This window comes from Pteronotus mesoamericanus, unplaced genomic scaffold (assembly GCF_021234165.1).
Source record: "Pteronotus mesoamericanus isolate MK-2021 breed Mesoamerican mustached bat unplaced genomic scaffold, CSHL_Meso_final contig_27, whole genome shotgun sequence".
NCBI lineage: Eukaryota > Metazoa > Chordata > Mammalia > Chiroptera > Mormoopidae > Pteronotus > Pteronotus mesoamericanus.
Genome location: NW_026555115.1, coordinates 22357802 through 22382959, shown reverse-complemented (window position 1 = coordinate 22382959; position 25158 = coordinate 22357802). Strand labels below are relative to the sequence as shown.

Genomic DNA, 25158 nt, shown 5'->3' with positions numbered 1-25158 from the left:
TCTCTCCCTTTATGTCCATCAAGATTTGCTTTACATATTTAGGTGTTCCTGTGTTGAGTATCTAAATGCTTACTAAGTTTATATCCTCTTGTTGGGTTGTTCCTGTTATCATTGTGTAGTGTCCTTGTTTGTCTCTTACTATAGGTTTGGTTTTAAAGTCTATTTTGTCAGCTATAAGACTGCTACACCAGCATTTTGTTCTTTTCCATTTGCATGAAATATTTTTTTCCATCCCTTTATTTTTATTGTGTGTGTGTCTTTCAATTTGAGATGGTGGCCTTGGAAACAGCATTTGTATGGATTTTGTTTTCTTATCCATTCAGCTACCCTATGTCTTTTGGTTGGAGCATTTAGGCCATTTACATTTAAGGTGAATATTGATAGATACACATGTAGTGCCATTTTATTTTTAGACTGTTTTCCTCTGTTTTTTTGTTGGGGTGTTTTTTTGTTTCTCTTTTTCTTCTTCTGAAAGCAAGCCCTTTAACATTTGTTGCAGTACTGGTTTGGTTTTAACAAGCTCCTTTAGCTTTTTCTCATCTGGGAAGCTCCTTCTTTCTCCTTCAATTTTAAATCGTAGCCTTGCTGGGTGAAGTAGCCTTCATTGTAGGTACTTGCTTTTCATCACCTTGAATATCTCACACTGCTCCCTACTGGCCTGAAATGTTTTTGTTGAGTAATCACATGCCAGTCTAATTGGTGCTCCCTTGTAGGTAACTGCCTGCTTTTCTTTTGCAGCTGTTATGATTCTGTCCTTATTTTGAAGGCTTGTCATTTTATTTGTGATGTGTTTTAGTATTTTAGCTTTCTAGGTCCAACTTGTTCGGGACTCTCTGTGCTTCCTGGAGTTGTGTGACTTTTTACTTCACCAGATTAGGGAAGTTTTTGGTCATTAGGTTCTCAATCCCTTGCTTGCTTTCTTCTCCATCTGATATTCCCATTATATGGATGTTGTTATGCTTCATGTTGTCCAAAATGTTTCTTAAGCTCTCCTCGTTTTTTAAAATTCTCATTTCTTTTCCCTGCTCTGCCAGATGTTTTATTCTACCTTGTCTTCCAAAACACTGATTTGGTCTTCTGCTTCATTTAACCTACTGTTTATTCCTTCTGGTGTATAATTTCAGATATTGCATTCTTTATTTCTGACTGGTCATTTTTTATGGTTTCTATGTCTTTTTTCATGCTGTTGAGTATCCTTTTAATCATTACTCTAAGCTTATGTGGTAAATTCCTTCCATTTCATTGAGTTCTTCTGGAAAATTCTCTTGTTCTTTCATTAAGGGTCTGTTTCTTTGTCTTTCCATTTTAGCTGCTTTTTTATATTTTTCACATTAGCCACTAAACTAATCAGCCATCCAGCATCAGTTTTTAATCTAATCAAACTGTGATCAGCAGCTCAATTTAAGCACCACAGGACAGAACAGAGTAATTCCTGTGGGTGGGACTATTGCTTCCCCTCAGGCTGATGCCTCTTGGAGGGGAGTGCTATATCTTAGAGAGATGGCTCTTGCAGTATGGGGAATGACACAGCACAGGGATCCTGGTGGCTGTTCCTTCAATTCTCTCCCCAGAGCCACCAACTCTAGATTCTCCTCAAGTGTCTTTAGTCCATTCTGCCCTTCCTCAGCCAGAGCTCAGGATAAGTGGCTGCAAATGAAATTTTGTGTGTTAGCCCTTTCAGAGGCTCTCTGCATTCTCAACCATCTCTCCCTGGCAAACAGAAACCCTGCTGCTCTGCGTTCCTTTCTGGTTCTATTGCTGTAGGTTGGGGAGCTCAGCCTAGTGTTTAGACCACACACTTCACAAGGGGAACCCCCTGCCTCTGAAATATCCCTTTGGGACTTCAGCTGCCACCTGTGAGAGCCCAGCCAACCCTCTCATGCCTCCTCCACAGTCCTTACCAGTCATGTTATGGTGAAGTGGTTTCTTCTGTCTGTCTGTGGTTATAAGGCTTCTCTACAGCTCATGCTCAGTTGGTTATTCTGGATGATTTCTCTACAATTTAGCTGTAATTCCACAATGGTCCTGGGAGGAGGTTAATGTAGCTTCCACTTTCTCCTCTGCCAGCTTGGATCCCTTCAGTAATCTTTCTTAAGACCAAGTTCACTGAAAATTCCTGAATACTAACAAGTATAATAAGAAGCATGGTGAAGGAAGTTTTCTTTTCCTGAGCCTTTCAACTAATTCCCAAGATTTTCATGCTTTAAGAAACTGAGCACAAGCAAAATGTGTTGGGACCAAGATAAAATTCTCTTTATGTGAATCCTGAGTGCTCAGAATGAGAAAGTGTGGAGCTTATCTCCATAGATGGAATAGTTTTTCCTTGAATTCATTACTCTTCCTGTGTACCTTAGTATTGGTAATAAATTCTGCAGTAGAGTTATTATGAATATTAGATTTATTTACACATGTAAAGCTTTTTGAATAGTTCCTGGCACATAATAAGTAGTGCCTAATAACAGTAATAGCTATTATTATAAACTTATATTTATTTCTGGCAAGGAAGCAAGAAAATGAGCAGTTTTCTACATTGCTGGTGGGAGAATAAACTGGTATAACTTTTTGTAAAGTGATCTATCTATGAAAATGAAAATATGTATACCTAATTTTAATATTATAATATTCACTATTATATATGTACTATTCAATAATTTATTTAATCATTCCCCGAGTTTCAACACTGAACTTTTTCCCAAATGTTTGCTAAAGCAAATAATATGTCTGAGTACATCTTTGTACATAAATATTCATCAGTATATGTCTGAATCTGTTATTCCATTAGGTTGAATCACTATATGTGGAATTACAGAATCAAAGAGAGTCTATAGTTTAATGAATGATATTATGAAACTGTTAAAAATTGGTATTGCCTACAGGCCCTGGCAAGGTAGTTCAGTTGGTTGCAGCATCATCCCGACACACCGATGTTGTGGGTTTGATCCCTGGTCAGGGCACATACAAGAATCAACCAATGGACTTACTGCCAAGATGGAGGAATATGTAGATATGCACCATTTCCTTGTACAACTGAAAGGATAACAATCAATTTAAAAACAAAAACCAACCATAGCTGACATAACATCTAATTGCATGGAGGTATGACAACCAAGGAGTTAAAGAAACATTCACCCAGACTTGTAGGAGGGGCAGAGATAGACAGTTGGGCTGAGAGGACACGGGGCAAGGCAGTAGAGCAGGTGGGCGAGGCGGTGGTGGGCAGACCAGGAGGTCGCACGTTTGTGTGCGGATAAGCTGGGAGGAACAACTGAGGAGTGAGACAGATTGCACAACCCAAGGTTCCAGCACAGGAAACTGAAGCCTCAAAACCTCTGGCTGTAAAAACTTGTGGGGATTGCAACAGCAGGAGAAACTCCCAGTTTCACAGGAGAGTCTGCTGGCGGGGCTGACAGGATCCTAGAACATGCACAAGTCCCTTCACCTAGGAATCAGCACCGGAAAGGGCATAATCCACTTGTGGGAAGTGAGGGAAGTGACTGAAAGTGGTGCGAGAGCCAAGCAAGTGGCATTGTTCCCTCTCTTACTCCTCCCCCACATACAGCATGACAACACAGTGAAGTGGGTTGCCCTACCCTGGAAATATCTAAGGCTGTAAGGGAATACCTTACAACATAACAGGTGCATGAAGACAAAGAAATATGGCCCAAATGAAAGAACAGATCAAAATGCCAGAAAAAGAACTAAGCAATGAGGAGACAGACAACCTAACAGACTCAGGTTCAAAATACTCCTAATCAGGATCCTCATAGAAATGTTTGAGAATGGGTGCAAAATAGAGGAAAAAGTGAACGCTACACAAAGTGAAATAAAAACATACAGGGAACCAACAGTGAAAGGAAGGAAAACAGGACTCAAATCAACAAATTGGAACAGAATGAAGAAATAAACATTCAACTGGAACAGAATGAAGAAACAAGAATTCAAAAAATGAAGAGAGGTTGAGGAACCACTGGGATAACTTTAAACATTCCAACATCCGAATCATAGGGGTGCCAGAAGGAGGAGAGGAAGAGCAACAAATTGAAAACTTACTTGAAAAAATAATGAAGGAAAACTTCCCCAATCTGGCAAAGGAACTAGACATGCAAGTCCACGTAGTGCAGAGAGTCCCAAAGAAGTTGGACCCAAAGAGGAACATATTAAGACACATCATAATTAAATTACCCAAGATGAAAGAGAAAAGAAGGAATCTTAAAAGCAGCAAGAGGAAAGAAGTTACCTACAAAGGAGTTTCCATAAGACTATGAGCTGATTTCTCAGAAAAAAACTTACAAGCAAGAAGGGGCTGGAAAGATGTTTTCAAAGTCATGAAAGGCAAGGACCTACATCCAAGGTTACTCTATCCAGCAAAGCTATCATTTAGAATGGAAGGGCAGATAAAGTGCTTCCCAGATATGGTCAGTATTAAAGAGATTCTAAGAAAAAAAAGATAAAAAAACTCTGAACATTAAAATGACAACACACTCACAACTATCAACAACTGAACCTAAAAAACCCCCACAAAACAATCTAAGCAAACAACTAAAACAGGAACAGGATCACAGAAATGGAGATCCCATGGAGGATTATCAGCAGGGAGAGGGTAGCGGGAGAATGAGGGAAAGGGAATAAGAAGCATAATTGGTAGGCACAAAATAGACAGGGAAGGTGAAGAATAGTATAGGAAATGGAGAGGCTAAAGAACTTATGTGTATAATCCATGGACATGAACTAAGGTGGAGTGGGAGTGAATGCTAGAGGGAGGGAGGGTTCAGGGCAGAGGAGAATAAAGGGGAGAAAAGAAATGGGACAACTGTAATAGCATAATCAGTAAAATATATTTTTTTAAAAATCAACCAATCAATGCATAAGGTATCAATGCTTCTCTCAAATCAATAAATAAAAATTAAAAGTATTGCTTACAATGTTGTAAGAACATGGAGAAAAGATTTATGTGACAATTTTAAGTAGAAAAAGAAAGACTAGAAATAATATAATATTATCACATTAACAAAAATATGTATAAAAAGTGAGAACTGGAAGGAAATACACCAATGTGTTAACATATGGGTGTTTTTTTTTCCAAAAAATCTTTTTTTTTTTTTAGTAGTTTCTCAACTTTCAATTTACCAAGGCAGAAATTAAACATATTAACAGAACCCTGACCAGCATGGCTCAATTGGTTGATGTCATCTCACAAAGCAAAAAATTGCCAGTTCGATTCCTGGTCAGGGCTTGTGCCTGGATTGCCAGTAAGGTTGGGATGCATGTGAGAGGCAACCAATCAGTTTCTCTCCCACATAGATGTTTCTCTCCTCCTTTTTTCCCCTCTCTTACCCCTCTCTAAAAATAAATAAATAAAATCTTTTAAAATATAGTGTTAGCAGAAAAGCTAAACAGAAAGCATATACCCTTTGACCTAGCATTCCAAAAGGAAATCTAGCCTATAGGAAAAAAATTATACATATATACAAATATTTATTGTAGTACAATAATGAATACCTAGGAATAGCATAAATGTCCTTCAATAGAGGAGTACTGGAATGATTGTTAATTTTTTAAAGATTTTATGTATGTATGTATGTATGTATGTATGTATTTATTTTTAGAGAGAGGAGAAGGGAAGGAGAAAGGGAGGGAGACATTGATAAGAGAGAAAAATATCAATTATTTGCTGCTGATACATGCCTTGACCTGAGATCAAGCCTGTAACCCAGGCATGTGCCCTGACTGGGAATCGAACTGGCAACCTTTTGCTCTGTGGGATGATGCCCAACTAACTGAACCATACTAGTCAGTGCTGAATAATTGTTAATTTTATAAAAGAAAAACATACTGCTGTTAAAAAGAATGAATTAGAGGTATATGATTGATCTGTAGAAATGTTTTTCATGCATAGATAAGTGAAAAAAGTTACAGTATAAAGTGTATAGCATGATTTTTATAAAGAATACCTGCTCATTCATATATGTAAGAGCATAGCAAGGATGTGCATGTATATACATCAAAAGATTTAACATTGGTTACCTCATAGGAGTGCAATTGGAGGGGAGAAGGGAAATGGCATATTATCTGCTTTTCCTCATACATTCTTATTCTGTTTTGAAATATAATGTACACTTATCTGTAATTTTGAAAAAAGCTAATCAAGAAAAATAAAACAGAGATATGGGTACCATTATGTAGGTGGAAGAAAATAACTTAAAGCTTAATGTAGACAGTTTACCAGTGATTGATTTTATATGATTATTTACAATAATTTATTCTTTTAATTTTTCTTACAATTTGATAGGTATCAATTTAGATTTATTTAAATTGGAAAATTATGTCTAGATTTGGGTAAATCAATGACAAATGGTTTTTAGTATTTTAAGTATTGTGATTGGTATTTTATTTTATTTTTAAATTTTATTTATTTTTAGAGAGGAGGAAGGGAGGATGAAAGGGGGAGAAAAACATCAAAGTGTGAAACATCTATCCTCCAACTAGCAAACCCTTCAGTTCGCAGGCTAGTGCTGAATCCACTGAGCCACACCAGCCAGGGCTGATTGGTACTTTAAAGTTACATACAGTTTAGTAATAGGTGTGAGATAGACAAGATTTTCTATTTAGTTTTTTTAAAAAGCTTTACTGAGATATTCATGTACTGTCAAAAAGTTATTCCGACACTTGTTAAAATGGTAAGGAAGACTTTATTCAAAACTACTGCAACAGGTGTCAAAACTATCACAACAGGGGAGAGAGATCAGGCTCACCTTTGAATTCAGCAAAGGCAGCTGGGGATTTATAGCCCATGAGAACAGTGAGGGATTCAGTGGATCGAAGGGAGAATAAAGGGTAGGGGATTCTTGCTAAACTAATTTAACAGAATTCTTCCTGAAGGTAGTCCAAGGGCTGAGACAGCAAGGGTGAGGAATGAGGAATTTGATCAAATATCCAGGGTGATCAGGTATCAACAGTAGGGGATACCATCTAAACTGACTTTGCAGGATTCTTGCTAAAACTGAGTTATGAAGGCCTATCAAGGATGTGGGGGTGGGGGAGCATCCTTATGCATGGAAGGCTCCTCTGAGCCTTCTCCTCTACTAGACCTTAACCTTCCCCACCCCCACCCACCCACTCTTCCAAGAGAAGTTTCATAAGCAGCAGGCTGAGGGGAGAGGGATGGAGAGTGAGTGCAAATGAGTACAGGATTTCTTTTGGCGGCTGATGAAAATCTTGTGGAATTAGTGGTGATGGTTTCACAACAGTGAATAAACCAAAAAACCACTAAAGTGTGCTGTTTAAAAGGATAATTTGTGTGGTATTGACAGACTCTTTTCTTGACCCAACTAATCAGGCTCCTCTAATATTTTTGTTACGGCAGCATAGCTAAGACAGTTGTTGTTTAGTTTTATCTTTATATCATTTTATTTTGTTTGTTTTAAACCTAAGTAATGGGATTGCTGGAGAGAAACAGAATTCTGTTTCTGAGAGCAAACAGAAACAATAACATAAAGTAGTAAAGTTCTCATTCAAACAGTACTGAGCTTGAATCCTGCTGTGCCATTTACTGTTTGCATGATCATGGCAAATGTGTTAGGTTTGCGTCTGCTGAGAGATAGATGCCAAGATGAGGTTAGTCATGCAAAAATTTTACCAGGAGAAACACCTGTGTGACAGAAAATGGAAGGGAGGCTTCAGACCCAATGCTGGACTGTCCCCAAGTGAAGGAGAGGAAAAGCTGGGTGGAAGAGACTGCTCAGAAGCTTATGAATGGTTCATCAAGGTCATCAGGAAGCCCTTGGGTCAAAGTCAACCATTAGAAAAGTGTTCTCTCAGAAGGGGCCTGCCTTAGTATCCCTGCCACACTCAAGAACTGGCTGGGAGCAGTCGGTGGGAAGTGAGGCCTCAGAACACACAGTCAAGGATTTTAGAGCCTTGAGCTAAAATGTTTGTTTGTTAATACGCCCTGCAGTGGGAGGATTATGAGGTACGTTCTCATGTCCACCACAGCAAGTTACCTCAGCTATTTTCTTCATTTGTAAAATAGGGATAATGATATAGACTACTGCATAAGGTTATCGTGAGGTAAGGATATATGAAGTGCTCAGAATAGAAATGATTCTTTTTTTTCTCTTCCTGTACCTTCTCCTCTTAGTTTTTCTTAGCAGCAGCTATTTTGTTTTATTTTATTTTATTTTTGGGGGGGGGGGCAGAAAAAGAGAAGCTTTTTATTTTTAAATGGAAGAATGCCAGAATGTAGAAAGAATGATAGAATTACAAATTCACCATTTTGCAACTTTTTATAGTGAATAATGATTCAGTCAAGAGTTAGAAATGCTACTGAAAACATTAGATAAAAGATACTTGGGAAACAAGGTATTTCAATGTGTCACAGTAAGAGCCCACAGAGTATTACAAAGGGGAAAATGTGCCTGTACAATAGAGAGATATGAGGGTTACCACTTTAACCAAGAGCTTAAACTGAGCATAAGTAATTCAGCAACAGCTATTGTAGATACAACACTAAAAAGCCAAAAAAAAAAAAAAAATCCTCCTTCAATTTATTAAAACAAATCAGTCTTTTAAAAAGTGTCACAAAGTGTTTCCATGGCCCAGCACCATGAACATCATCTGTGAACTTGTTAGAACTGCAAATTCCAGGGCCCCATCCCAGACCTACTGAATCAGAATCTCAGGTGAGAGTCCACAAATCTGTTTTTTAACATCCAGGTGATCCTTGTGCACACTGAAATTTGAGAAGCACTGCTCTAAACATAAATCATTCTTATTTCTTCTAGGGAGGAAAAGGGAAGAAGGCAAATAAAATCTCTTCAAAGACAACTTCTTAATGTCAAAAGAGAACGGCAGGTTGAAGTACAGGTAAGAATTTCCTGGGCAACACCAAAAGTTAAAAAGGCAATATAAAAGCCATTTTTCTTAAGTAAAAAAGAGTTGCATATGAAAAATTGTCACTTATCCTGGGGTGCCTTTACTATGAAAAGTATGAAGAGTAACTGAAGAGTTGGTCTGATATGTACAAGAATGTATGTCCAGAATACAACTCCGGGAGACCCCTGTCCTTTGGAGCTTTTAGTCAGTTCTTACCCATCCCATCCCACCAAACCACACTACCCTCTCCTTCCCTGTAGGAGACCTTATCTCAGGCAGTTTTGTATTCCAGCATCCCAGATGGGAGACTAAAGTCCTTGGTAGGATGTTAAGCACATTACAAAGCTTCTTATACATGATGGTTAGGGTTAATAATGTCATTTGTATTATATTTAAATTATTTTTTATCCTCACCCAACGACAGGTTTTTAAATTGCTTTATAGAGAGGGAAGGAAGGAGAAAGGAAGGGAGAGAGAGCAACATGGATGTGAGAAAGAAGCATCGATTGGTTGCCTTCTATACACGCTTTGATGGGGGACTGCATGCGGTCTGACCAGAGTGAACCAGCAGCCTAGGTACATGCCCTGACCAGGGATCTACCCACAACCTTAGGTTACTGGACAATGCTCCAACCGACTGAGCCATACCAGCCAGGGCCATTTGTATTGTATTTCAAATACAGAGTGGATATACTGAGTTTTTATGGTTATTAGGACCTAACCTTGTATCTAATTTACATCTATAAGAAAATGCATCCGTCCTGACTGATGTGGCTCAGTTGGTTGGGCATTGCCTAGCAAAGTGAAAGGTTGCCTGTTTGATTCCTGTCAGGACACATGCCTGGGTTGCTGGCTGGTCCCCAGTTGGGCAGCGTGCAAGAGCCAACTTATCAATGTTTCCCTCTCACATCAATGTTTCTCTCCCTCTCTTTTTTCTCCCTTCCCCTTTCTCTAAAAATAAGTAAATAAAATCTTTATTTAAAAAAATTTTTATTGCATTTTCCCCCATTACCATTTATAAATAAAATACCTTTTAAAAAAGAAAATGCATCCAAGTTTTAAGCAATTGACTTGCAAAACAATGTTTGGGCTACCACCTAGGCAGTTAGAAATTAGTTCTATTAAAATGACTAATACTATTAGGAGTTTAGAAAGTTACAAAGTATGGCCTAATATTAGCTTATCATCACTGAGCTATTTGGATAAGTTTATGCTTCAAATCAGGGAATCTTCATTATTTCCAACATGGAAGTTAGAAGAATATTTAAAAATATATTTGGAATTGTCTAAAAAAGTTCACTAGTCTTTATTCCAAGGTACTGTCTTTGAGTCTTCTGGACAAATTGCTTCCCATCCTCTCTTACTTTCTATTTACCAATGACAAAGTAAGTTTGGTGTTGATTTTTATGTCATTATTACTATTAACCCTCTGTTTATAGCTTATAGTTTTTGAAAAACATTTTTCTTCTCTGCAAAGTTTCACAAAAACTGGTGTGTGTTTAGGTTCTCTCTCTAATGAGTAGACTTTTTTCTGAGGTTTCTTAGCCTTTTTCCCTGAAAAACTTTCCCATTATTTAAAAATTCCTCTAGCTTCCTTGACTGTTAAAATAGAAGATACTTATATTAATTTCCTCTCAAGCCTCTAAACCAAACAGTATCAAAGGAAGCCTCAGGTGTGGCACTCTGCCAGTTAACTCCCCTATGCTACTATCAGATCACATTTTTTTCTTTCTTTAAATACCTGTTGAAGATAGAGTTTTCCAGACAGCAACTAACATTTGCTTGTGAAACTTATCCTCTTTTATTACATTCCCAACCATTTAAATTACATTGAGGCAAAGTGAAACTAAAGCAAAATATCACTCAGACATTTTGATGATCAGAAAAAGAATAGATGAACCTGAAGTTGAAAATCCAAGGCAAACCTTTGAACAAAAAAACAGCTATCAAGATGTTATGAACCCTGGCTGGTGTAGCTCAGTGGATCGATTGCCAGTCTGTGAACTAGAAGGTTGCTGGTTCGATTCCTGGTCAGGGCACATGCCTGGGTTGCTGGCCAGGTCCCCAGTAGGGGGTGTACGAGAGGCAACCAACCTGTGTTTCTCTTGCATATCATTGATGTTTCTCTCCCTCTCTTTCTCCCTCCCTTCCCCTCTCTCTAAAAATAAATAAATAAAATCTTTTTTTTTTTTTTAAGATGTAATCAAGTTAAATCCCAGTTGCTAAAAAACTAGTGGTCAAGTCAAGGTTGGGATACAAGAAGACAGGCCGTACATGGACACTACTGACCTGGGGGTCAGAAAATGCTGCCAGCAATTTCGACGTCAGGTTTGTGTGTGTGAAAGAAAGTGAGGGGGCAATCAGTACCTTAGCTATGAAGCTTTCTATCGGGTCCCCAGGCAAAATGAAAAAGTCACAAAGAAAGAAAATATCTGGTTGCTGTCAGACTTCTGAACATAAGCATACTAAGACAGCCGTGGAGCAGCATGTTCATAAAAGTAGTGGGGAAAAGAGAGAAGCAAGGTCAATACGTAAAAATGAGGTTATCTTTCACACACATCAGCCTCAGATTTAGAAATGGAAATTGAAAAAATATATATATTACTTGCAATTGCATAAAAAATATCAAATACATAACAATGAATTCAACAGCTGCAAAATGTGCAGTATTTCTTTGCAGAAAACTATAAAACAGTATTGAAAAATGAAATAATAAGTGAAGGGATATACTATATTTATGGATTGGAAGACTCAAAATTATAAAGATGTCAATTCCTCCAAAACTGATTGACACATTGAATTTAGTCCCAATTAGAATCCTGATGGAATTTTATTTAATTTATTCATATTTTGTGAAGCCGAATCTAAAATTTATATTGAAATGGCAAGTATCGAAAATAGTCCATGCCGTATTGAAGAGGAACAAAGTGAAGGAACTTGCTTTCCTGAGTTAAAACAGTATATATTGGTGCAAAGGGTTGAAAAATAACAATGGAACAGGATATAAAGACAAACATTTATGAGAAGGGTGACACCACAGAGTAGTGGTGTTTTTAATAGATGATACTGAAGGAATTGGGTGCATATATGGAAAAAAATTAAGCTTTACTCTGATCTCAAACTATACACAAAAATCCGTTCCGTGTGATCATAGGTCTAAACATGAAAGGCTAAAGCATAATATTTCTAGATAATATAGGAGACTATTATCTTGACTTGGGGTAGGGAAAGATTTTTTTTTTTGTATTTAAATAAAAAGATTTATTTGACGTGTTTCAGTTAACACAACATGCCCAAAAGGAAATCACCATACAATGAAAGATTTAAATCAAAGCCTTGGAATTTCACATACACACCAAGACCAAAATCCTAAAGTATTAGTATTGTGCCTCAAATTTTGCCTATTAATTTTTAAAAAGCTTAACCTTACATACCTTTAGAAGTTATTAAATGAAATTAGAATTAACAAGCATGCCAAATGTTTGACTTTTAATAGTAAACACAGCTCCTATATTGTTTTACAAAAAAAAGCATGTTTTCCAATATGCATCCAATGTTCAATATAATGTGGTACAGGAGCAACACTTAACATAGCTCAACTACTTTGACCTAAATATACTTACTACCTAAGTACATCCTACAATAGAACTAACTTGAGAAAAACTAAAAATTGTTTAACAGTCATAGTTTACTCAACTCATTTGCCACATCCTAGGTGGATGTTTGTGATAAAAAAATAAAGAACCTTAAGTCTTGGAAACAATCCTGATTTTAGGAAAAGATTTCTTAAACAGGTCACTAAACATAAAGTCACAAAAGAAAAGGTTGTTAAATTTGACTACATTAAAAGTAAAAAGTGCTGTGTATCAAAAGATTCCAGTAAGAGAGAAAGAGCAAGTCACAGACTGGGAGAAGATATAACACATAACCAATGAAGAGCTTATATCCAGAATATATAGAGAAGGTCTATTGGGTTGGCCAAAAAGTTCGTTTGATTTTTTTCTGTAAGATAGCTTTAGTAGCGCTTCGTTCTCTTTAATGTCACTCAGAACAATTTTGTTAGATTGTATTGTGGCAGCTGTCATATCAGCGTGCATTAAAAAAGAACTTACCAAAATTGGTGAATTTTTGTGTAGCTATTTTAATATTGAAGATGGAAGAAAATATGGAGCAAAGGTAAAAACACAACTGAAATGCAAAAAAAGATTTGAGCAGTGTATGGAGAAAGCGCTGTGACTGAACGAATGTGTCAAAAGTGGTTTCTGAAGTTTCGTGCTGGAGAGCTCTTGCTGGATGATGCTCCACAGTCAGGTAGACCAGTTGAAGTCAATAGCAATCAAATCGAGACATTAATTGAGAACAATCAACATTCAACATTATACTACGTGGGAGATAGCTGGCATACTCAAAATATCCAAATCAATAAAATTATTGGTGAAAGTGAAAAATGTATCTTCTATTTTACGGAAAAAAACCACACAAACTTTTTGGCCAACATATACAAGTTAATGAAAAAGGGACAGACACCTAATGGAAAAACAAGCATGAAGGTAAAGAAGCACTTCAAAAAGAGGATGTCCGGCTGTCCATTAAACATATGAAACTGAGTTCAACTCAATTGCCAAGGAAATGCAAATTTAAACCACCAAGAGACAATTATCTTCCCATTAGATTAGCTCATTGTATTATGTTAGTATTATATTTGGTATTAACTTATAATACCAAATGGTGACAATGTAGAATAATGGGAATTCTAATGCACTAATACTGAGCATTTATATTGGTACTGCCACTCTGGAAAAAGTTTAGCATTATCAAAGTTAAAATATAGGCATACCTTATGACCCAGCAGTTCTACCTAACTGAACCGGTTAAGTATCACATACAGAAATGGGCAATAAAGTATTATTTGTGGTAGTTATAAATGTAAACAACCAAATGGTTATCATACATTATGATATGTTCATTCAATGGGATTACTAAAGTTGAAATGAATGAACTATAGGTCCATCATAAACTTAATTTGCAGCAAAAAAGTCCAGGCACAAAAAAGACATACTGTATGACTCCATTTTTAGAAAGTTCATAAAAACTGAACTATAGTGTTTAAGGACAAATGACTAGATTATAAAAACTGTAATGAAAATGAACACAAAATTAAGGATAGTAGATACTTTTGTGTGGGAGAGAGAGTAGTGATTAAGGAAAGATATAATGGGGATTTCATCCCAATCCTGTTTCTTCTCCTGGGAGGATGTTAGGTGAGGTTTACTTTATGATAACTGAGATGTACAGTTATTTTTGTGCACTTTTTTTTTTACATATGTTCTGTATTCAACAGAATCAGAAAAAGTAACCACTTGTGTGTTATGTATTAGGGCATAGTACAGGGTGTTATGGATGCAGAGAGGAAGGAACCTTAATAAAGATAGTGAATCAAGGAAGGACACCCTGTAGTAAATTTACTTAAGCTGAGACTTAAAGAATGTCTGCAAGTTAGCCAGGTGAAGAGGAGGAGAAGAATGTTTTAAGCAGAAGAAACAGAAAAATGTGTTTGAAAATTTTATTATGTCTTCTCATCAATTGCCCCTTTTGTCATTACAAAATACTCCTTTCTGTATGTGGTAAAGTATATATTTTTAAAATCTGTTTCTAGTCATTCACTTTTAACCTATCTAAGTCTTTATATTTTAAAGTACATCTCTTTTAGGGATAGCATATAGTTGGATCTTGCTTTTATTTCTTTTATGCACTCGCAACCTAGGGGTGTGCCCTGTCCAGGGATTAAACCCGTAATCTTTTGATGTATGTGAGGATTTTCCAACCAACTGAGCCACCTAGCTGGGGCCCTCTTTATATTTGTATTTTCATTTCTTTAAATGTTTTATTTATTTGTTTGTTTATTTTAGAGAGGGGAAGTAAGGGAGAAAAAGAGGAAGAGAAACATCCATTGGCTGCCTCTTGCACGCACCCAGAACCTATGTATGTGCCCTGACCGGGAACTGAACTGGTGACCTTTTGGTTTACATGACTATGCCCAACCCACTTAGCTGCACTAGTCAGGGCCCTCTCTGTATTTTGAAATAAATGGTTGTTCCGTCCTGGCCAATGTGGCTCAGTTGGTTGGAGTGTTATTCTGTACACTACTGTAAGTTCATGGGTTCCATTCCTGGTCAGGGCACATACCTAGTTTGCAGGTCCGTCCCCTGGTTGGGTCATGTATGGGAGGCAACTGATGGATGTTTCTCTCACTCTCTCTTTTTCTTTCCCTTCTTCTTTTTCTCTCTCTAAAAGTTAATAATATGTATTAAAAAATAAATGGTTGTTCCAGGGATTCCTTTTCACAGTCAATTTAGCATTAATATTGTACCACTTCACATAAAATGTAAAAATCTTGTACCCTTAAAGTTCCATTTTTTCCCCCTTCCCTCTGCCACTGTCTTTTGTCTTGTCTTTCATACATATTATGCTTAATGTATGTTACAAATGCTGTTAGACAAAAGGTTGCTTTAACCAGTTTTATGTTTTTAAAAAGAAGAAAAAGTTGTCACATACTTACCCAGATATAATTTATATTAGTCTATGTTTAAGTTCACTGACTTTTTCTCTATTATTTCCACTCTGCTGTTAAGCCTATCTAGTAAATTTTTTTTGTCTTAGGTTATTTTTCAGTTTTAGAATTTCCATTTAGTTCTTTTTTTAGAGTTTGTATTTCTCTGCTGCTATTTTTTCCTATGTTTTTATTTACTATGAGCATATTGCTCTTTAATATATTGAGCTTTGTTTAAACTCCTTGTCTGCAAATTTCAACATACAGTCATTTTTAAAAATATCCTCGCCCAAGGACACACTTACTGATTTCAGAGAGAGAGAAAGGGAGGGAGAGAGAGGGAAACATAAATGTGATAGAGAAAGATTGATTGGCGGACTGCCTCTTGCATGTGCCTGACTGAGGAGGGAACATGCCATTCAGGCATGTGCACTGACTGGGATTCAAACCAGTGACCCTTCTCTTTGCAGAATGATGCTCCAACCAACTGAGCCACACTGGCCAGAGCTGGGCATTTCTGTTTTATTTCCCAAAGCATATCGACATTTTTGTTTTAGTGGTCAGTTGACTTAGTTAAAGTCAAACTAAAGACATTTTAAAAAAGATTTTATTTACTTATTTTTAGAGAGAGGGGAAGGGAGGGAGAAAGAGAGGGAGAGAAACGTTGATATATGAGAGAAACATCTTTAGGCTTCTTCTTGCACAGCCCCAACTGGGGACCTGATCCATAACCCAGCCATGTGCCTTGACCGGGAATGGAACCAGTGACCCTTCGCTTTGCTTTGCAGGACGACACCCAACTCACTGAGCCACACTAGTCAGGGCTCAAACTCAAAACTCTTACTTACAGTGGGCAGTAACTCAAATATCAGTTCAATTCTTTTCTTCTTAGCAGAATTGCCTGCATTATTCCTAGCAACTATATGGTTCAGGAGTCAGACAAAGGTTCGAACATAATTTATACACAGAGCTTGAAGTTTCCTTTCTTTTTTTCAGGCTTATTTAAAATGATGTGGCTATAGTTATCCCAAAATTTGTTTTTTGGTTCTTTGTTCTAAAAACACTGCAAGGTTTTGAGTCAGAGTACAGACTCCTGCCCTTTGACTCTTACAGTGCCCTACTTGTAATCTACTGCTGGATGAAGAACATTTTGTACCTCCTCCTTAGCAGGGCCTAATCATGGATATTTCTTCCTTGGAATTGGGTTCACATGAATGTCTAGACTGTGTGTGGCTGTAAGCCAACTGCAGCAGTACTAATTCCTCATGCTTTTGTTCTTCATTGAGCAACCCTGTTGCCACCCTTGGTCACTTACTCCATTTTGAAAAGCTTAGTGCTCTCCTGGAAGCTTTGTATGATATCTTAAAACAGGCCTGAATTACTCCACCCGCCAACCCATACTTTGATTTTTCTCTGGCCACCCTATTACTACTTTGCATGTTACCTGGCTCTTTTCTTCACTCAGGCCCCTTAGCTCTTTGCATGCTTTGACAACTCTAATTTCTTTTTGGGGAACCAGGTAGAGAATACCAAAAAGAATGGGCTCAGATGACCATGGTGATCTCTATGGTCCAAAATGGATTCAAGAATTAAATGAAGATATAGGAAACATGCTTGTTAAGTTTGCAAGCGACTCGGAGCTGGTATGTGATAAATAATTGATGTTAGAATTCAAAACCCTGTTGATCATTAGAACTTTGAAGTGGCTCCAAAAAGAAGCAAGGGTGAAACTAAAGTCTCTAGGAGAATCTTCTAAATTAAGAATTGGGAAGACCTAACTTGTCTTCAACAGTTTCATTAGATGTTTGGCCAGGTTCTAACATACCCGAGTTGAGACCTAGCTCCACCACTGGTTGTTACAGCAGCAGCGTTTTTAAATGGTGTCTGCCTTCCCACCCTTAGACCTCTCAGAGTCTTCCATTCATAGTGCTTTCTTCTTCCCAGGGCTTGTCATCAGTCTTAACAATATGACAACATATTACTATGCATTGTGAAAACATTTGGAGTACTTTCTCATTGTTTTGATTACTGAAATAGGTGTAGTGTTTATATAACAGGGAGAAAATATTCCCATATCCTCTGTTGTGATTAGATAGCAGCTATAAGAATGTGTACAGTTTTAGGCATCACATTTCAAAAGTTTACTCAGAAGAGATAAGCCAACACAGTGAGATGTGAGGAAACTTTACAACAAAAGGAAAGAAAAGAGGAATTGGCACAATTAGAAAGAGAATAATTCAAAGGAAATGAACGCAATAGGTGGAATTGGAGCCTGAAACTTTAGAAGTTTCGTCTTGATTACATTTCATCAGTATCTCAGAAGGGAGACTCTGTTTAGTTCAAACTTTATTCATGGACTCTTACAGAATCAGCCAGTATTCTTAGTGATACAGACAGATAAATGCAAATGTTAACTTAATACAAAACTATGTTTCTTTCTGTGGCTGTTATCCCTTTAATAGACCACATTTCCATTTTTTCTACCCAACCAAAGGAGGCAAGACAAGTTCCAACTTCTCCAGACAGTAGCTTCCAAGAATTCCAGGAACAAGTACTCTTGTCCCTACTTGGTGTTCAATGATGAAAACAGACACTACTGTTAAAATCCTTTGGCCCACAATAATGTGGCAGTCATCAGAGCCTTATTAACTTTAATTGGTTGACTGCTAAATCGTTCATGCTTCATGGAATTCAAGTAACAACTCCAGAAACCCACATCTGAAGGCAGTTTTGGGATTTGGAAGTGAGTTTGGTCTGCTACAAAAACCCACAAGTAGGCCACACAGTCCACAGACCTTGATCATGGAGACAGCTCCAGATACTATGGACAACCACGGTTATGACGGTGGGTAGTGGTGATGGCAGGCCTTTTGTTAGTGAGAATCTTAAAAGGAATGCATACAACTCAACGCCCTTGGCTCATACCCCCTTTACTGAACACTGGGAAGATGAGAAAGTGGAATGATACTTCAGTTCATTTATTAGTCTGCCTTGATCATGATTTTACCATCACTATCCTGTCAGTATTTTATGTCCTCTTCTGTTTCCACACTGCCACCATTGAAGGCCATAAATTTGTGTAGAACAGAAATATAGAGAGGAACTCGGAGTAATCAGAAGCCTATGGTAGTAACATGAAAACCAGATGCCTTTCACTTGGCATAGTGTAATTGTAGACCGATGTCGTATGGCCTTACTAACAGATACATAATGCAGTGCCTTCTGTTTGCCATAGACAGAAACTCCTAGAGTTTTAACTCTGTATTTCCGATCTTCATATTGTTATTCTGAAAGACTTAATATTCAATTTGACTTAAAAAAAAAAAACCTAACCAGAACATTCCCTTGTGTTTTTGAAAGCGTATTTTTGAGTGGATACTATTTAATGAATACCTAACTGTTTAACACTATTAGGTTCTGGTAAAAACAAATCTACAATTATTTATGTGAGCTGAGGTTTTCTGGAAAAAGGTTTTGTGGATTTAAGTGATATATAAGCTGGACCTTAAAGAAAGTCTAAGTGATTACAGTTGATAAAGTGAAAGTATCACATTTCACTTTAACTCAAATATTCCTGGAGATTCAAACTTTATCATTGACTGCTATACAATTTGGAACTAGAAGAGAGGAGAGAAGAGAAATGGAGAAGTATGGAAAAAAGGGAAGGGAGTGGAAGGAAAGGAAAAACATGAGCCAAAAAGTGGTATCTTAAAAGGATTTAATGACCATTTATTGAGCATCTAAGTTGTGCCAGGTACTGGCAGGATTTTACAGAAGAGAAAATGGTTTGAGAGAAGTTAAGTAATTTGCCCACAATTCTACAATGTCTAAAAGCTTATGAAGTACTATAAAATGTATTAAATGAGCTCATAGCACGTTCTCTACCAGAGATACTTATTCCTTTGGAATGGTTGTAATACAGTTGGAATAAGTGCTGTATAATTGGAATAATTCCATAGAGTTACACAAAGAAGTTAGGCAAAATGACTTGAAGAATTCCTTTTTGACTAATTTTAAGGATCTATGATTCTTTAAAGTGGGTTTTCTTTTCATTATGGATTACTGTAACCTATTTCTGCTTTGTTTCTTCTAATTACTCACTCTTTGCTTCTTTTCAAACAATCAGATATTACCACCCTGACTAAAACTCTTCCAGGTCTTCCAGGGACACTTGGAATATAATTCAAACTTCTTAATAGTGCCCCCGAGGTACTATTAAGTACCTGCATGTTTTATTCTCACCTACCTCTCTAAACCTCATCTTATCTGATTGTCAACCCTCACTGGACTAGAGCCTCCAGAGTTTTCTTTTGCTCCCTGGACCATATCCAGGTATTTGCTGCCTCAGAGCTTTGGCACACGTATTTCCTTTTCCTTAGAATTCTTGTTGACACCACTTTCATGCGACAGACATGCTTATTCTTCAGGTGTCATATTTAACATTCATTTTGCAGAGAATCTTTTTCAGACCATGTATTCTAGTATAGGTCTCCCTTGTTGGTTTCTCCCATAGCTGGTTGCCCTATCCTTTCATAGCATTTTGCACCTTTGAAATAGTTTACACATATTTGTTTGATTCCTTTTAGCCCCTTGTCTGCCACTCATTTGTAAAATTCATGAGCCAAGGACTATGTCTAGTTAGATCTCTACTATTTACCTAGTGTGGAACTGAATAAATATTTTAAAATAAATATTGAGGCCTTAAAATTGCCAACTACTTTGTAACCTGCAAAGAGTTTTCACACGTATTCTCAATCCTTATCATCACTTCTGGGATATTCCAGTCAGGGTAGATATTAATTTTCTATTTTATAGAAGGTAAGACTTGGAGAGTTTACCTGACTTGACTTGGCCAAGGCCACACGGCTAGTGGGGCTTGGGTGCGAAGTGTTCGGTCTTTTGGTCATTATACCAGTGCTCTTTCTACCAAAAAGAGAGAGCAATGGGAAATTCTTGTGGATACAGAGTAGCCAAAGAGTGTGCTTAGGAAAGAATCTCATAGTCCCAATGCTTAGAATTACTTATCTTCCATTCTCATTTATATGATCTGTGATCATTACTGGCTAAATTTCCCATAGTATGATAGCAGAAAAATAGGTTCAGTTCCTTTTTGATGCACACATACAAAAGTTAAGCTTAAAGCACTGGCTGAGCTGAATGGAGGTAGAATGTATTTTGATTTAGAAATCTGGGTTCACCTCTGCAGAGTCAGAATGAATATATTGCCCACCTCAAGGACCAGTTGCAAGAGCTGAAGGCAAAAACTAACATGGAAAATCATTATATGAAGAGAAACACTGAGCTGCAGATTTCTCAGACCCAGAAAAAATGTAACAAAACAGAGGAGCTGTTGCTGGAAGAAATTGAGGTAATCACTGCTACATTAGGAATGAGCGAGATGGATGGCATGTGAGCTGTCACTCCTGGCATTGCCTCAGCTAACAGAGTGGGGAGGAGAGGGAGAATTTCATGTTCTTTGACCTCTCCTGCAGCCCTAACATATGAGGTTAAAAATAAGAATGGAAGGAGGACTTGCCAATTTGCAACCAGAGATTCTGATGGGCTGTATAGCCTGTATCTCTTGTTTTTTAAAAATTGGTTGTACTTTCTTCCCATGGTCACTTTATTTTATAAAACCACTTGCCATTTCTCCTGGAAATTATAGAAAGAGAGCAAAATAAAATAGGTAATAACTGCAGGATACTGCTACTGCTTTCCTTACTCAACCACTATCTTTTATCCCTCTGCTAAGAAATACAAAATCTAGAGAGCTGAACCTCACTCAAACCTAAATTTATAGAAATGAGAAATCACAGTGAAAAATATCAGGAGAAAGAAACAGGGGTTAGACCGTCATTAGAGGAAGAAAGCTAAAAATGGCTTGAAGAACAATAGGTAGGCAACCAGGAGCAAACTCAGTAGTGTGTCTGTGCAGGACTCCTTTCTTTTCCTTTCCTTTCTTTGAGCTCCCTGCTTATTTGGAGCTCACTCCCCAGGTGTGGCTTAAGACTGTGACAGCACACGTTTGTCTTGTACCGTGGAATTTCATTTTCTAGGCCTAAGAACCTGTCCCTGGGAAGCATTGTTTCTCTCCTTAAATTGATATCACTTTCCAGGCAACAGGATTATGGTCCTTTTGTTCTGGGCACTTGCATGTATCTAGCACAGTGCCTGACACACAGCTCAGTGCTGTTTGTGGACACTGAGTGGAAGGAAAAGGAATTGCAGCTTTGGGGCAATTCCCGGAGCTCTGGGGTTTCCAGCTGGTAAGGAATACCTGTGCAGCTGTCCCAGCTGCACCTCTAATCTTGAGAAGCGCTCGTTTCCAACCTTGCTGGGAAGAATTCCTGGTCTTGGTTTATTGTTCTCACAGAAACTAAGGTTAAAAACTGAAGAAGAGAACCAGATTCATATGGAGATTGAAATATTCCTTCGAAAGGAGCAGCAGGTGAGTCACCTAAACTTTTTTACCCTCTGATGCATGTGTTCCACTTATAACAAGGACAGCAAAAACATTTTTTTTAGGGAAAGAAAAATCAATCTTAATTCTACCAGCCTAATGAATTCTACCAGCCCATGTTTTCTCTTAAAGTTATTCATTTGAATAAATATTTTTAAAGCTGTAATTTGAGTAGAGGTAAAATTTTGTCTTTTGCCTTTATTCATATAGCATTATATAGAAAACTTTTCTTGTTCTTTTATTGTTTCATTGTCATAATTTAAAAATATGACTTTTTAAATTATAAAAATAACATTTTTGGTTGCAGGAAGTTTTTTTAAACAATTGCCAATTTTTTTAATTCATATGTTCCAAGTTATCAGTCTCTTCATAAAATAATTTTAAATGGTTTTATAATTTGGTCATGCAATGGTTTACTTGTTACCCTTTATTTTAGATATTTAGGTTATTTCCAAAATTTCATTATTATAAATAATTCAGGAATGAAAGCTTTGCCAAGTAACTATTTTTCTTCATTGCAGTTATTTACCCAAAGTAAATCTCAAGCATGAGATTATGAGGCCAGAGAGACTGGTATTTTGTGAATTGCTAATATTGTTAATACTGTCAAACTTACATTGCCATTAACAGTGTGTACAGGCCCTACTTTCAGGTATCCTCAACAGCACTAGCCATTTTAGATATTAAAAGTGTGCAAACTTAATGAGTTGCTCTATTTTGCATTTTTTTGCTTACTAACAGACTTGACCATTTTTCCATATATTTATTTATTCATTTTATTTCTTCTTGTGTGAATTATATGGTTTTAGTTTAACCACTATATGGTTAGTATTTCTAATACTAACAACAAACCATGGTGAGTAGATCCTTTCAAAATCCTGTTGGATGAATAAGGAAAAAATTTCTAGGTGGCCCATGATACAGTCTACCTTTGAGAAGGTAATGAATTTTCAGTAAACAATTCCAAATTTGTAGTTAAAGAATTTCTAGATGCTATCTTGTAGGCCTTTACTGAAGAAAATACCTGATAAGCTGTTAGAATCAGGGGCCTGTAGCCTGCAATTTAAGAACTAGTATCATTTTACCTGTTTCGAGTGTTAAGACACAGCAGGTATTTGAAAACAATCAGATGAGCTGGTAGATTAAGTGAATGGTGGACAGATAAGTCAGTGTTTTCCAGATCTTCAGCCCAAGACACAAGCAATACACAAATACTTCTACATGAAAATTTGAAAAGTACAAAAATATATATAGTTTAAAAAGTGAAAGCTCTCTTAATCGCTCCCTCTTTAAAAAAGATTTCTTCACATCTTTTTCTTTTAATATACGTACTTCTATATGTACCTATTTACATGTTGTTAGTATTTATTTATTTATATTTGTTTTTAAAGTAAGCGAGATCACACCATATCTATTGTTATGGATCCGGGAGCAATAGGGGTAATTGTGCTGGGTCCTGAGAGTGGGCATCTTTTTCAAGGCATTAGATGAAGTTATTACTGCAGGGAAAGGAAGACTACTCTTCTCAGGCACAGGAGGGCATATTGTTGTCACTACAACTGCTTTATAATATCCCATACACAGGATATACCAACATTTACTTGACTGTTCTTCTGTCAGTGGACATTTAGTTGTTTCTGAGTTTTTCTGTTAGAACAATGCTAAACATTCTTGGACATGTCTCTAAGTGCAAGGTATCTGAAAATACTACATTTTTAAATATTGTTCTAGATTCCTTATGTCCTCTCATATTAATTTTAATGGTTTTTCAGTTGATTCATTTGGGTTTTCTAGGTAGAAAATCTTATTGACTGCAAATAGTAACAATTTTATATTTTCCTTTTCGTTATTTATATGTCTTTCTCCATTTGGTGGCTTATTTTATAGATAGAATGTCAAGTGCAATGTTAATTAATAGTAGTGATAATAGAACACCATTTTTCTATTATTGGTTTTGATGGTACTTCAGTCACACGAGTTGATAGTCATGTCAGGTTTCTCACCTACAAGTTAGGGCATTCATTGGGGGAGACAGGGACCTGAAACTTGGAATGGGTATATCTCGTTGTACTCAGATATAACTGACAATCTTGAACCCCCAACTCACTGTTTTGCCAGTAGAATGAGGATGCTCTCCTGTGCCTGAGAATAGTAGTCTTCCTTTCCCTGTAATAATAACTTCATCTGATGCCTTGAAAAAGGATGCTCACTCTCAGGACCCAGCACAATTACCCCTACTGCCCCTGGATCCATAACTAGGATAAAATCTCAGCAAGTCCCGGGAAGAGCAGATAACTCAAATAACTGTAAATCAGAAAGAAATAGCTTACATGCCAGAAGAATCACAAGACTTTGCTAATACACGTTGGCAGAAACCTGGGGAACGTGTGGGAATGGATTCTAAGGGCATTAGGCCAAGAGGTGGAATAACACCAGAATGGGCTGAGGTCATTGACAGTGATATACTTACCGGAGATTTTGAATTTAATATGTTAGCTTGTGACTCCAACCATTTGTTTGGTTGTTTAACCAAAACTTGGACTCAACAGTGGCCCACATTTAATTAAGTGGAGATGCCAGAGCCTTCCTTCTGTGATGTGGAGGACAGAACCCAAAGATTTGGGGAGATAGGAATATCGGAGTGAATTTATCATGTGTGACCTATAGATCTGTCACCAAACACTCACCTCTAACTAGTTTCTGTGAGACACTTGTTCCTAGAAGATACTCCTTTACTAAAGCCATTGAGAAATACACTAGAGAGGAGCTCACCTGCATCCCTCCAAAGCTCTGTCCTTTCTTTCCTATGCAGACTAGGTAAGACCATGGGTGATAACATCACTGATACGGGCTCCCTGACTTCAGTAGGGATGATGGGCTCCTAGAGTGCCCTGAGCTGTCAATGACAAGGTGGACACATTTACCATGAAGGGCAGCAGGCTATACCTATTGTCAGAATGCTTTTCCCCACTGGGATGTTTGGTGATGGCTAATTAGTCATGATATACCAAGGAACAAAATTGATATGCAGCCTGACAAAGCATTACTTGATCTATATAACAGAAAAAAAAAGTTCAAGTCTCGTAGACAAACACCTGATTTGAGTCACCAAAATGAAGAGTCATGGTCTCTCATCTAGTTTCCAGAACTAAGTCATTCACAGATCCGGAGGCTCTTGACTGAAGGGGCATGCCCCTCTGAGGATGAATTCTGTAGCATTGCTGCAATTATATATTGTGACTTTTTCTCTAAGATTTACCCAAAGGAACCTATGACT

The 25158-nt window shown here is 37.2% G+C and overlaps 1 protein-coding gene across 1 annotated transcript in view; it reads left to right on the top strand.

Annotated features, from left to right (window-relative positions):
- The window catches only part of IQCG (IQ motif containing G), a 58839-nt gene that overhangs the window by 14471 nt on the left and 19210 nt on the right, over positions 1 to 25158 (top strand). Inside the window, exons 5-7 of the mRNA XM_054574962.1 lie at positions 8781 to 8862; positions 20628 to 20789; positions 21795 to 21869. Of these exons, the coding sequence (XP_054430937.1) occupies positions 8781 to 8862; positions 20628 to 20789; positions 21795 to 21869 (319 nt within the window). The remainder of the gene's footprint in view (positions 1 to 8780; positions 8863 to 20627; positions 20790 to 21794; positions 21870 to 25158) is intronic.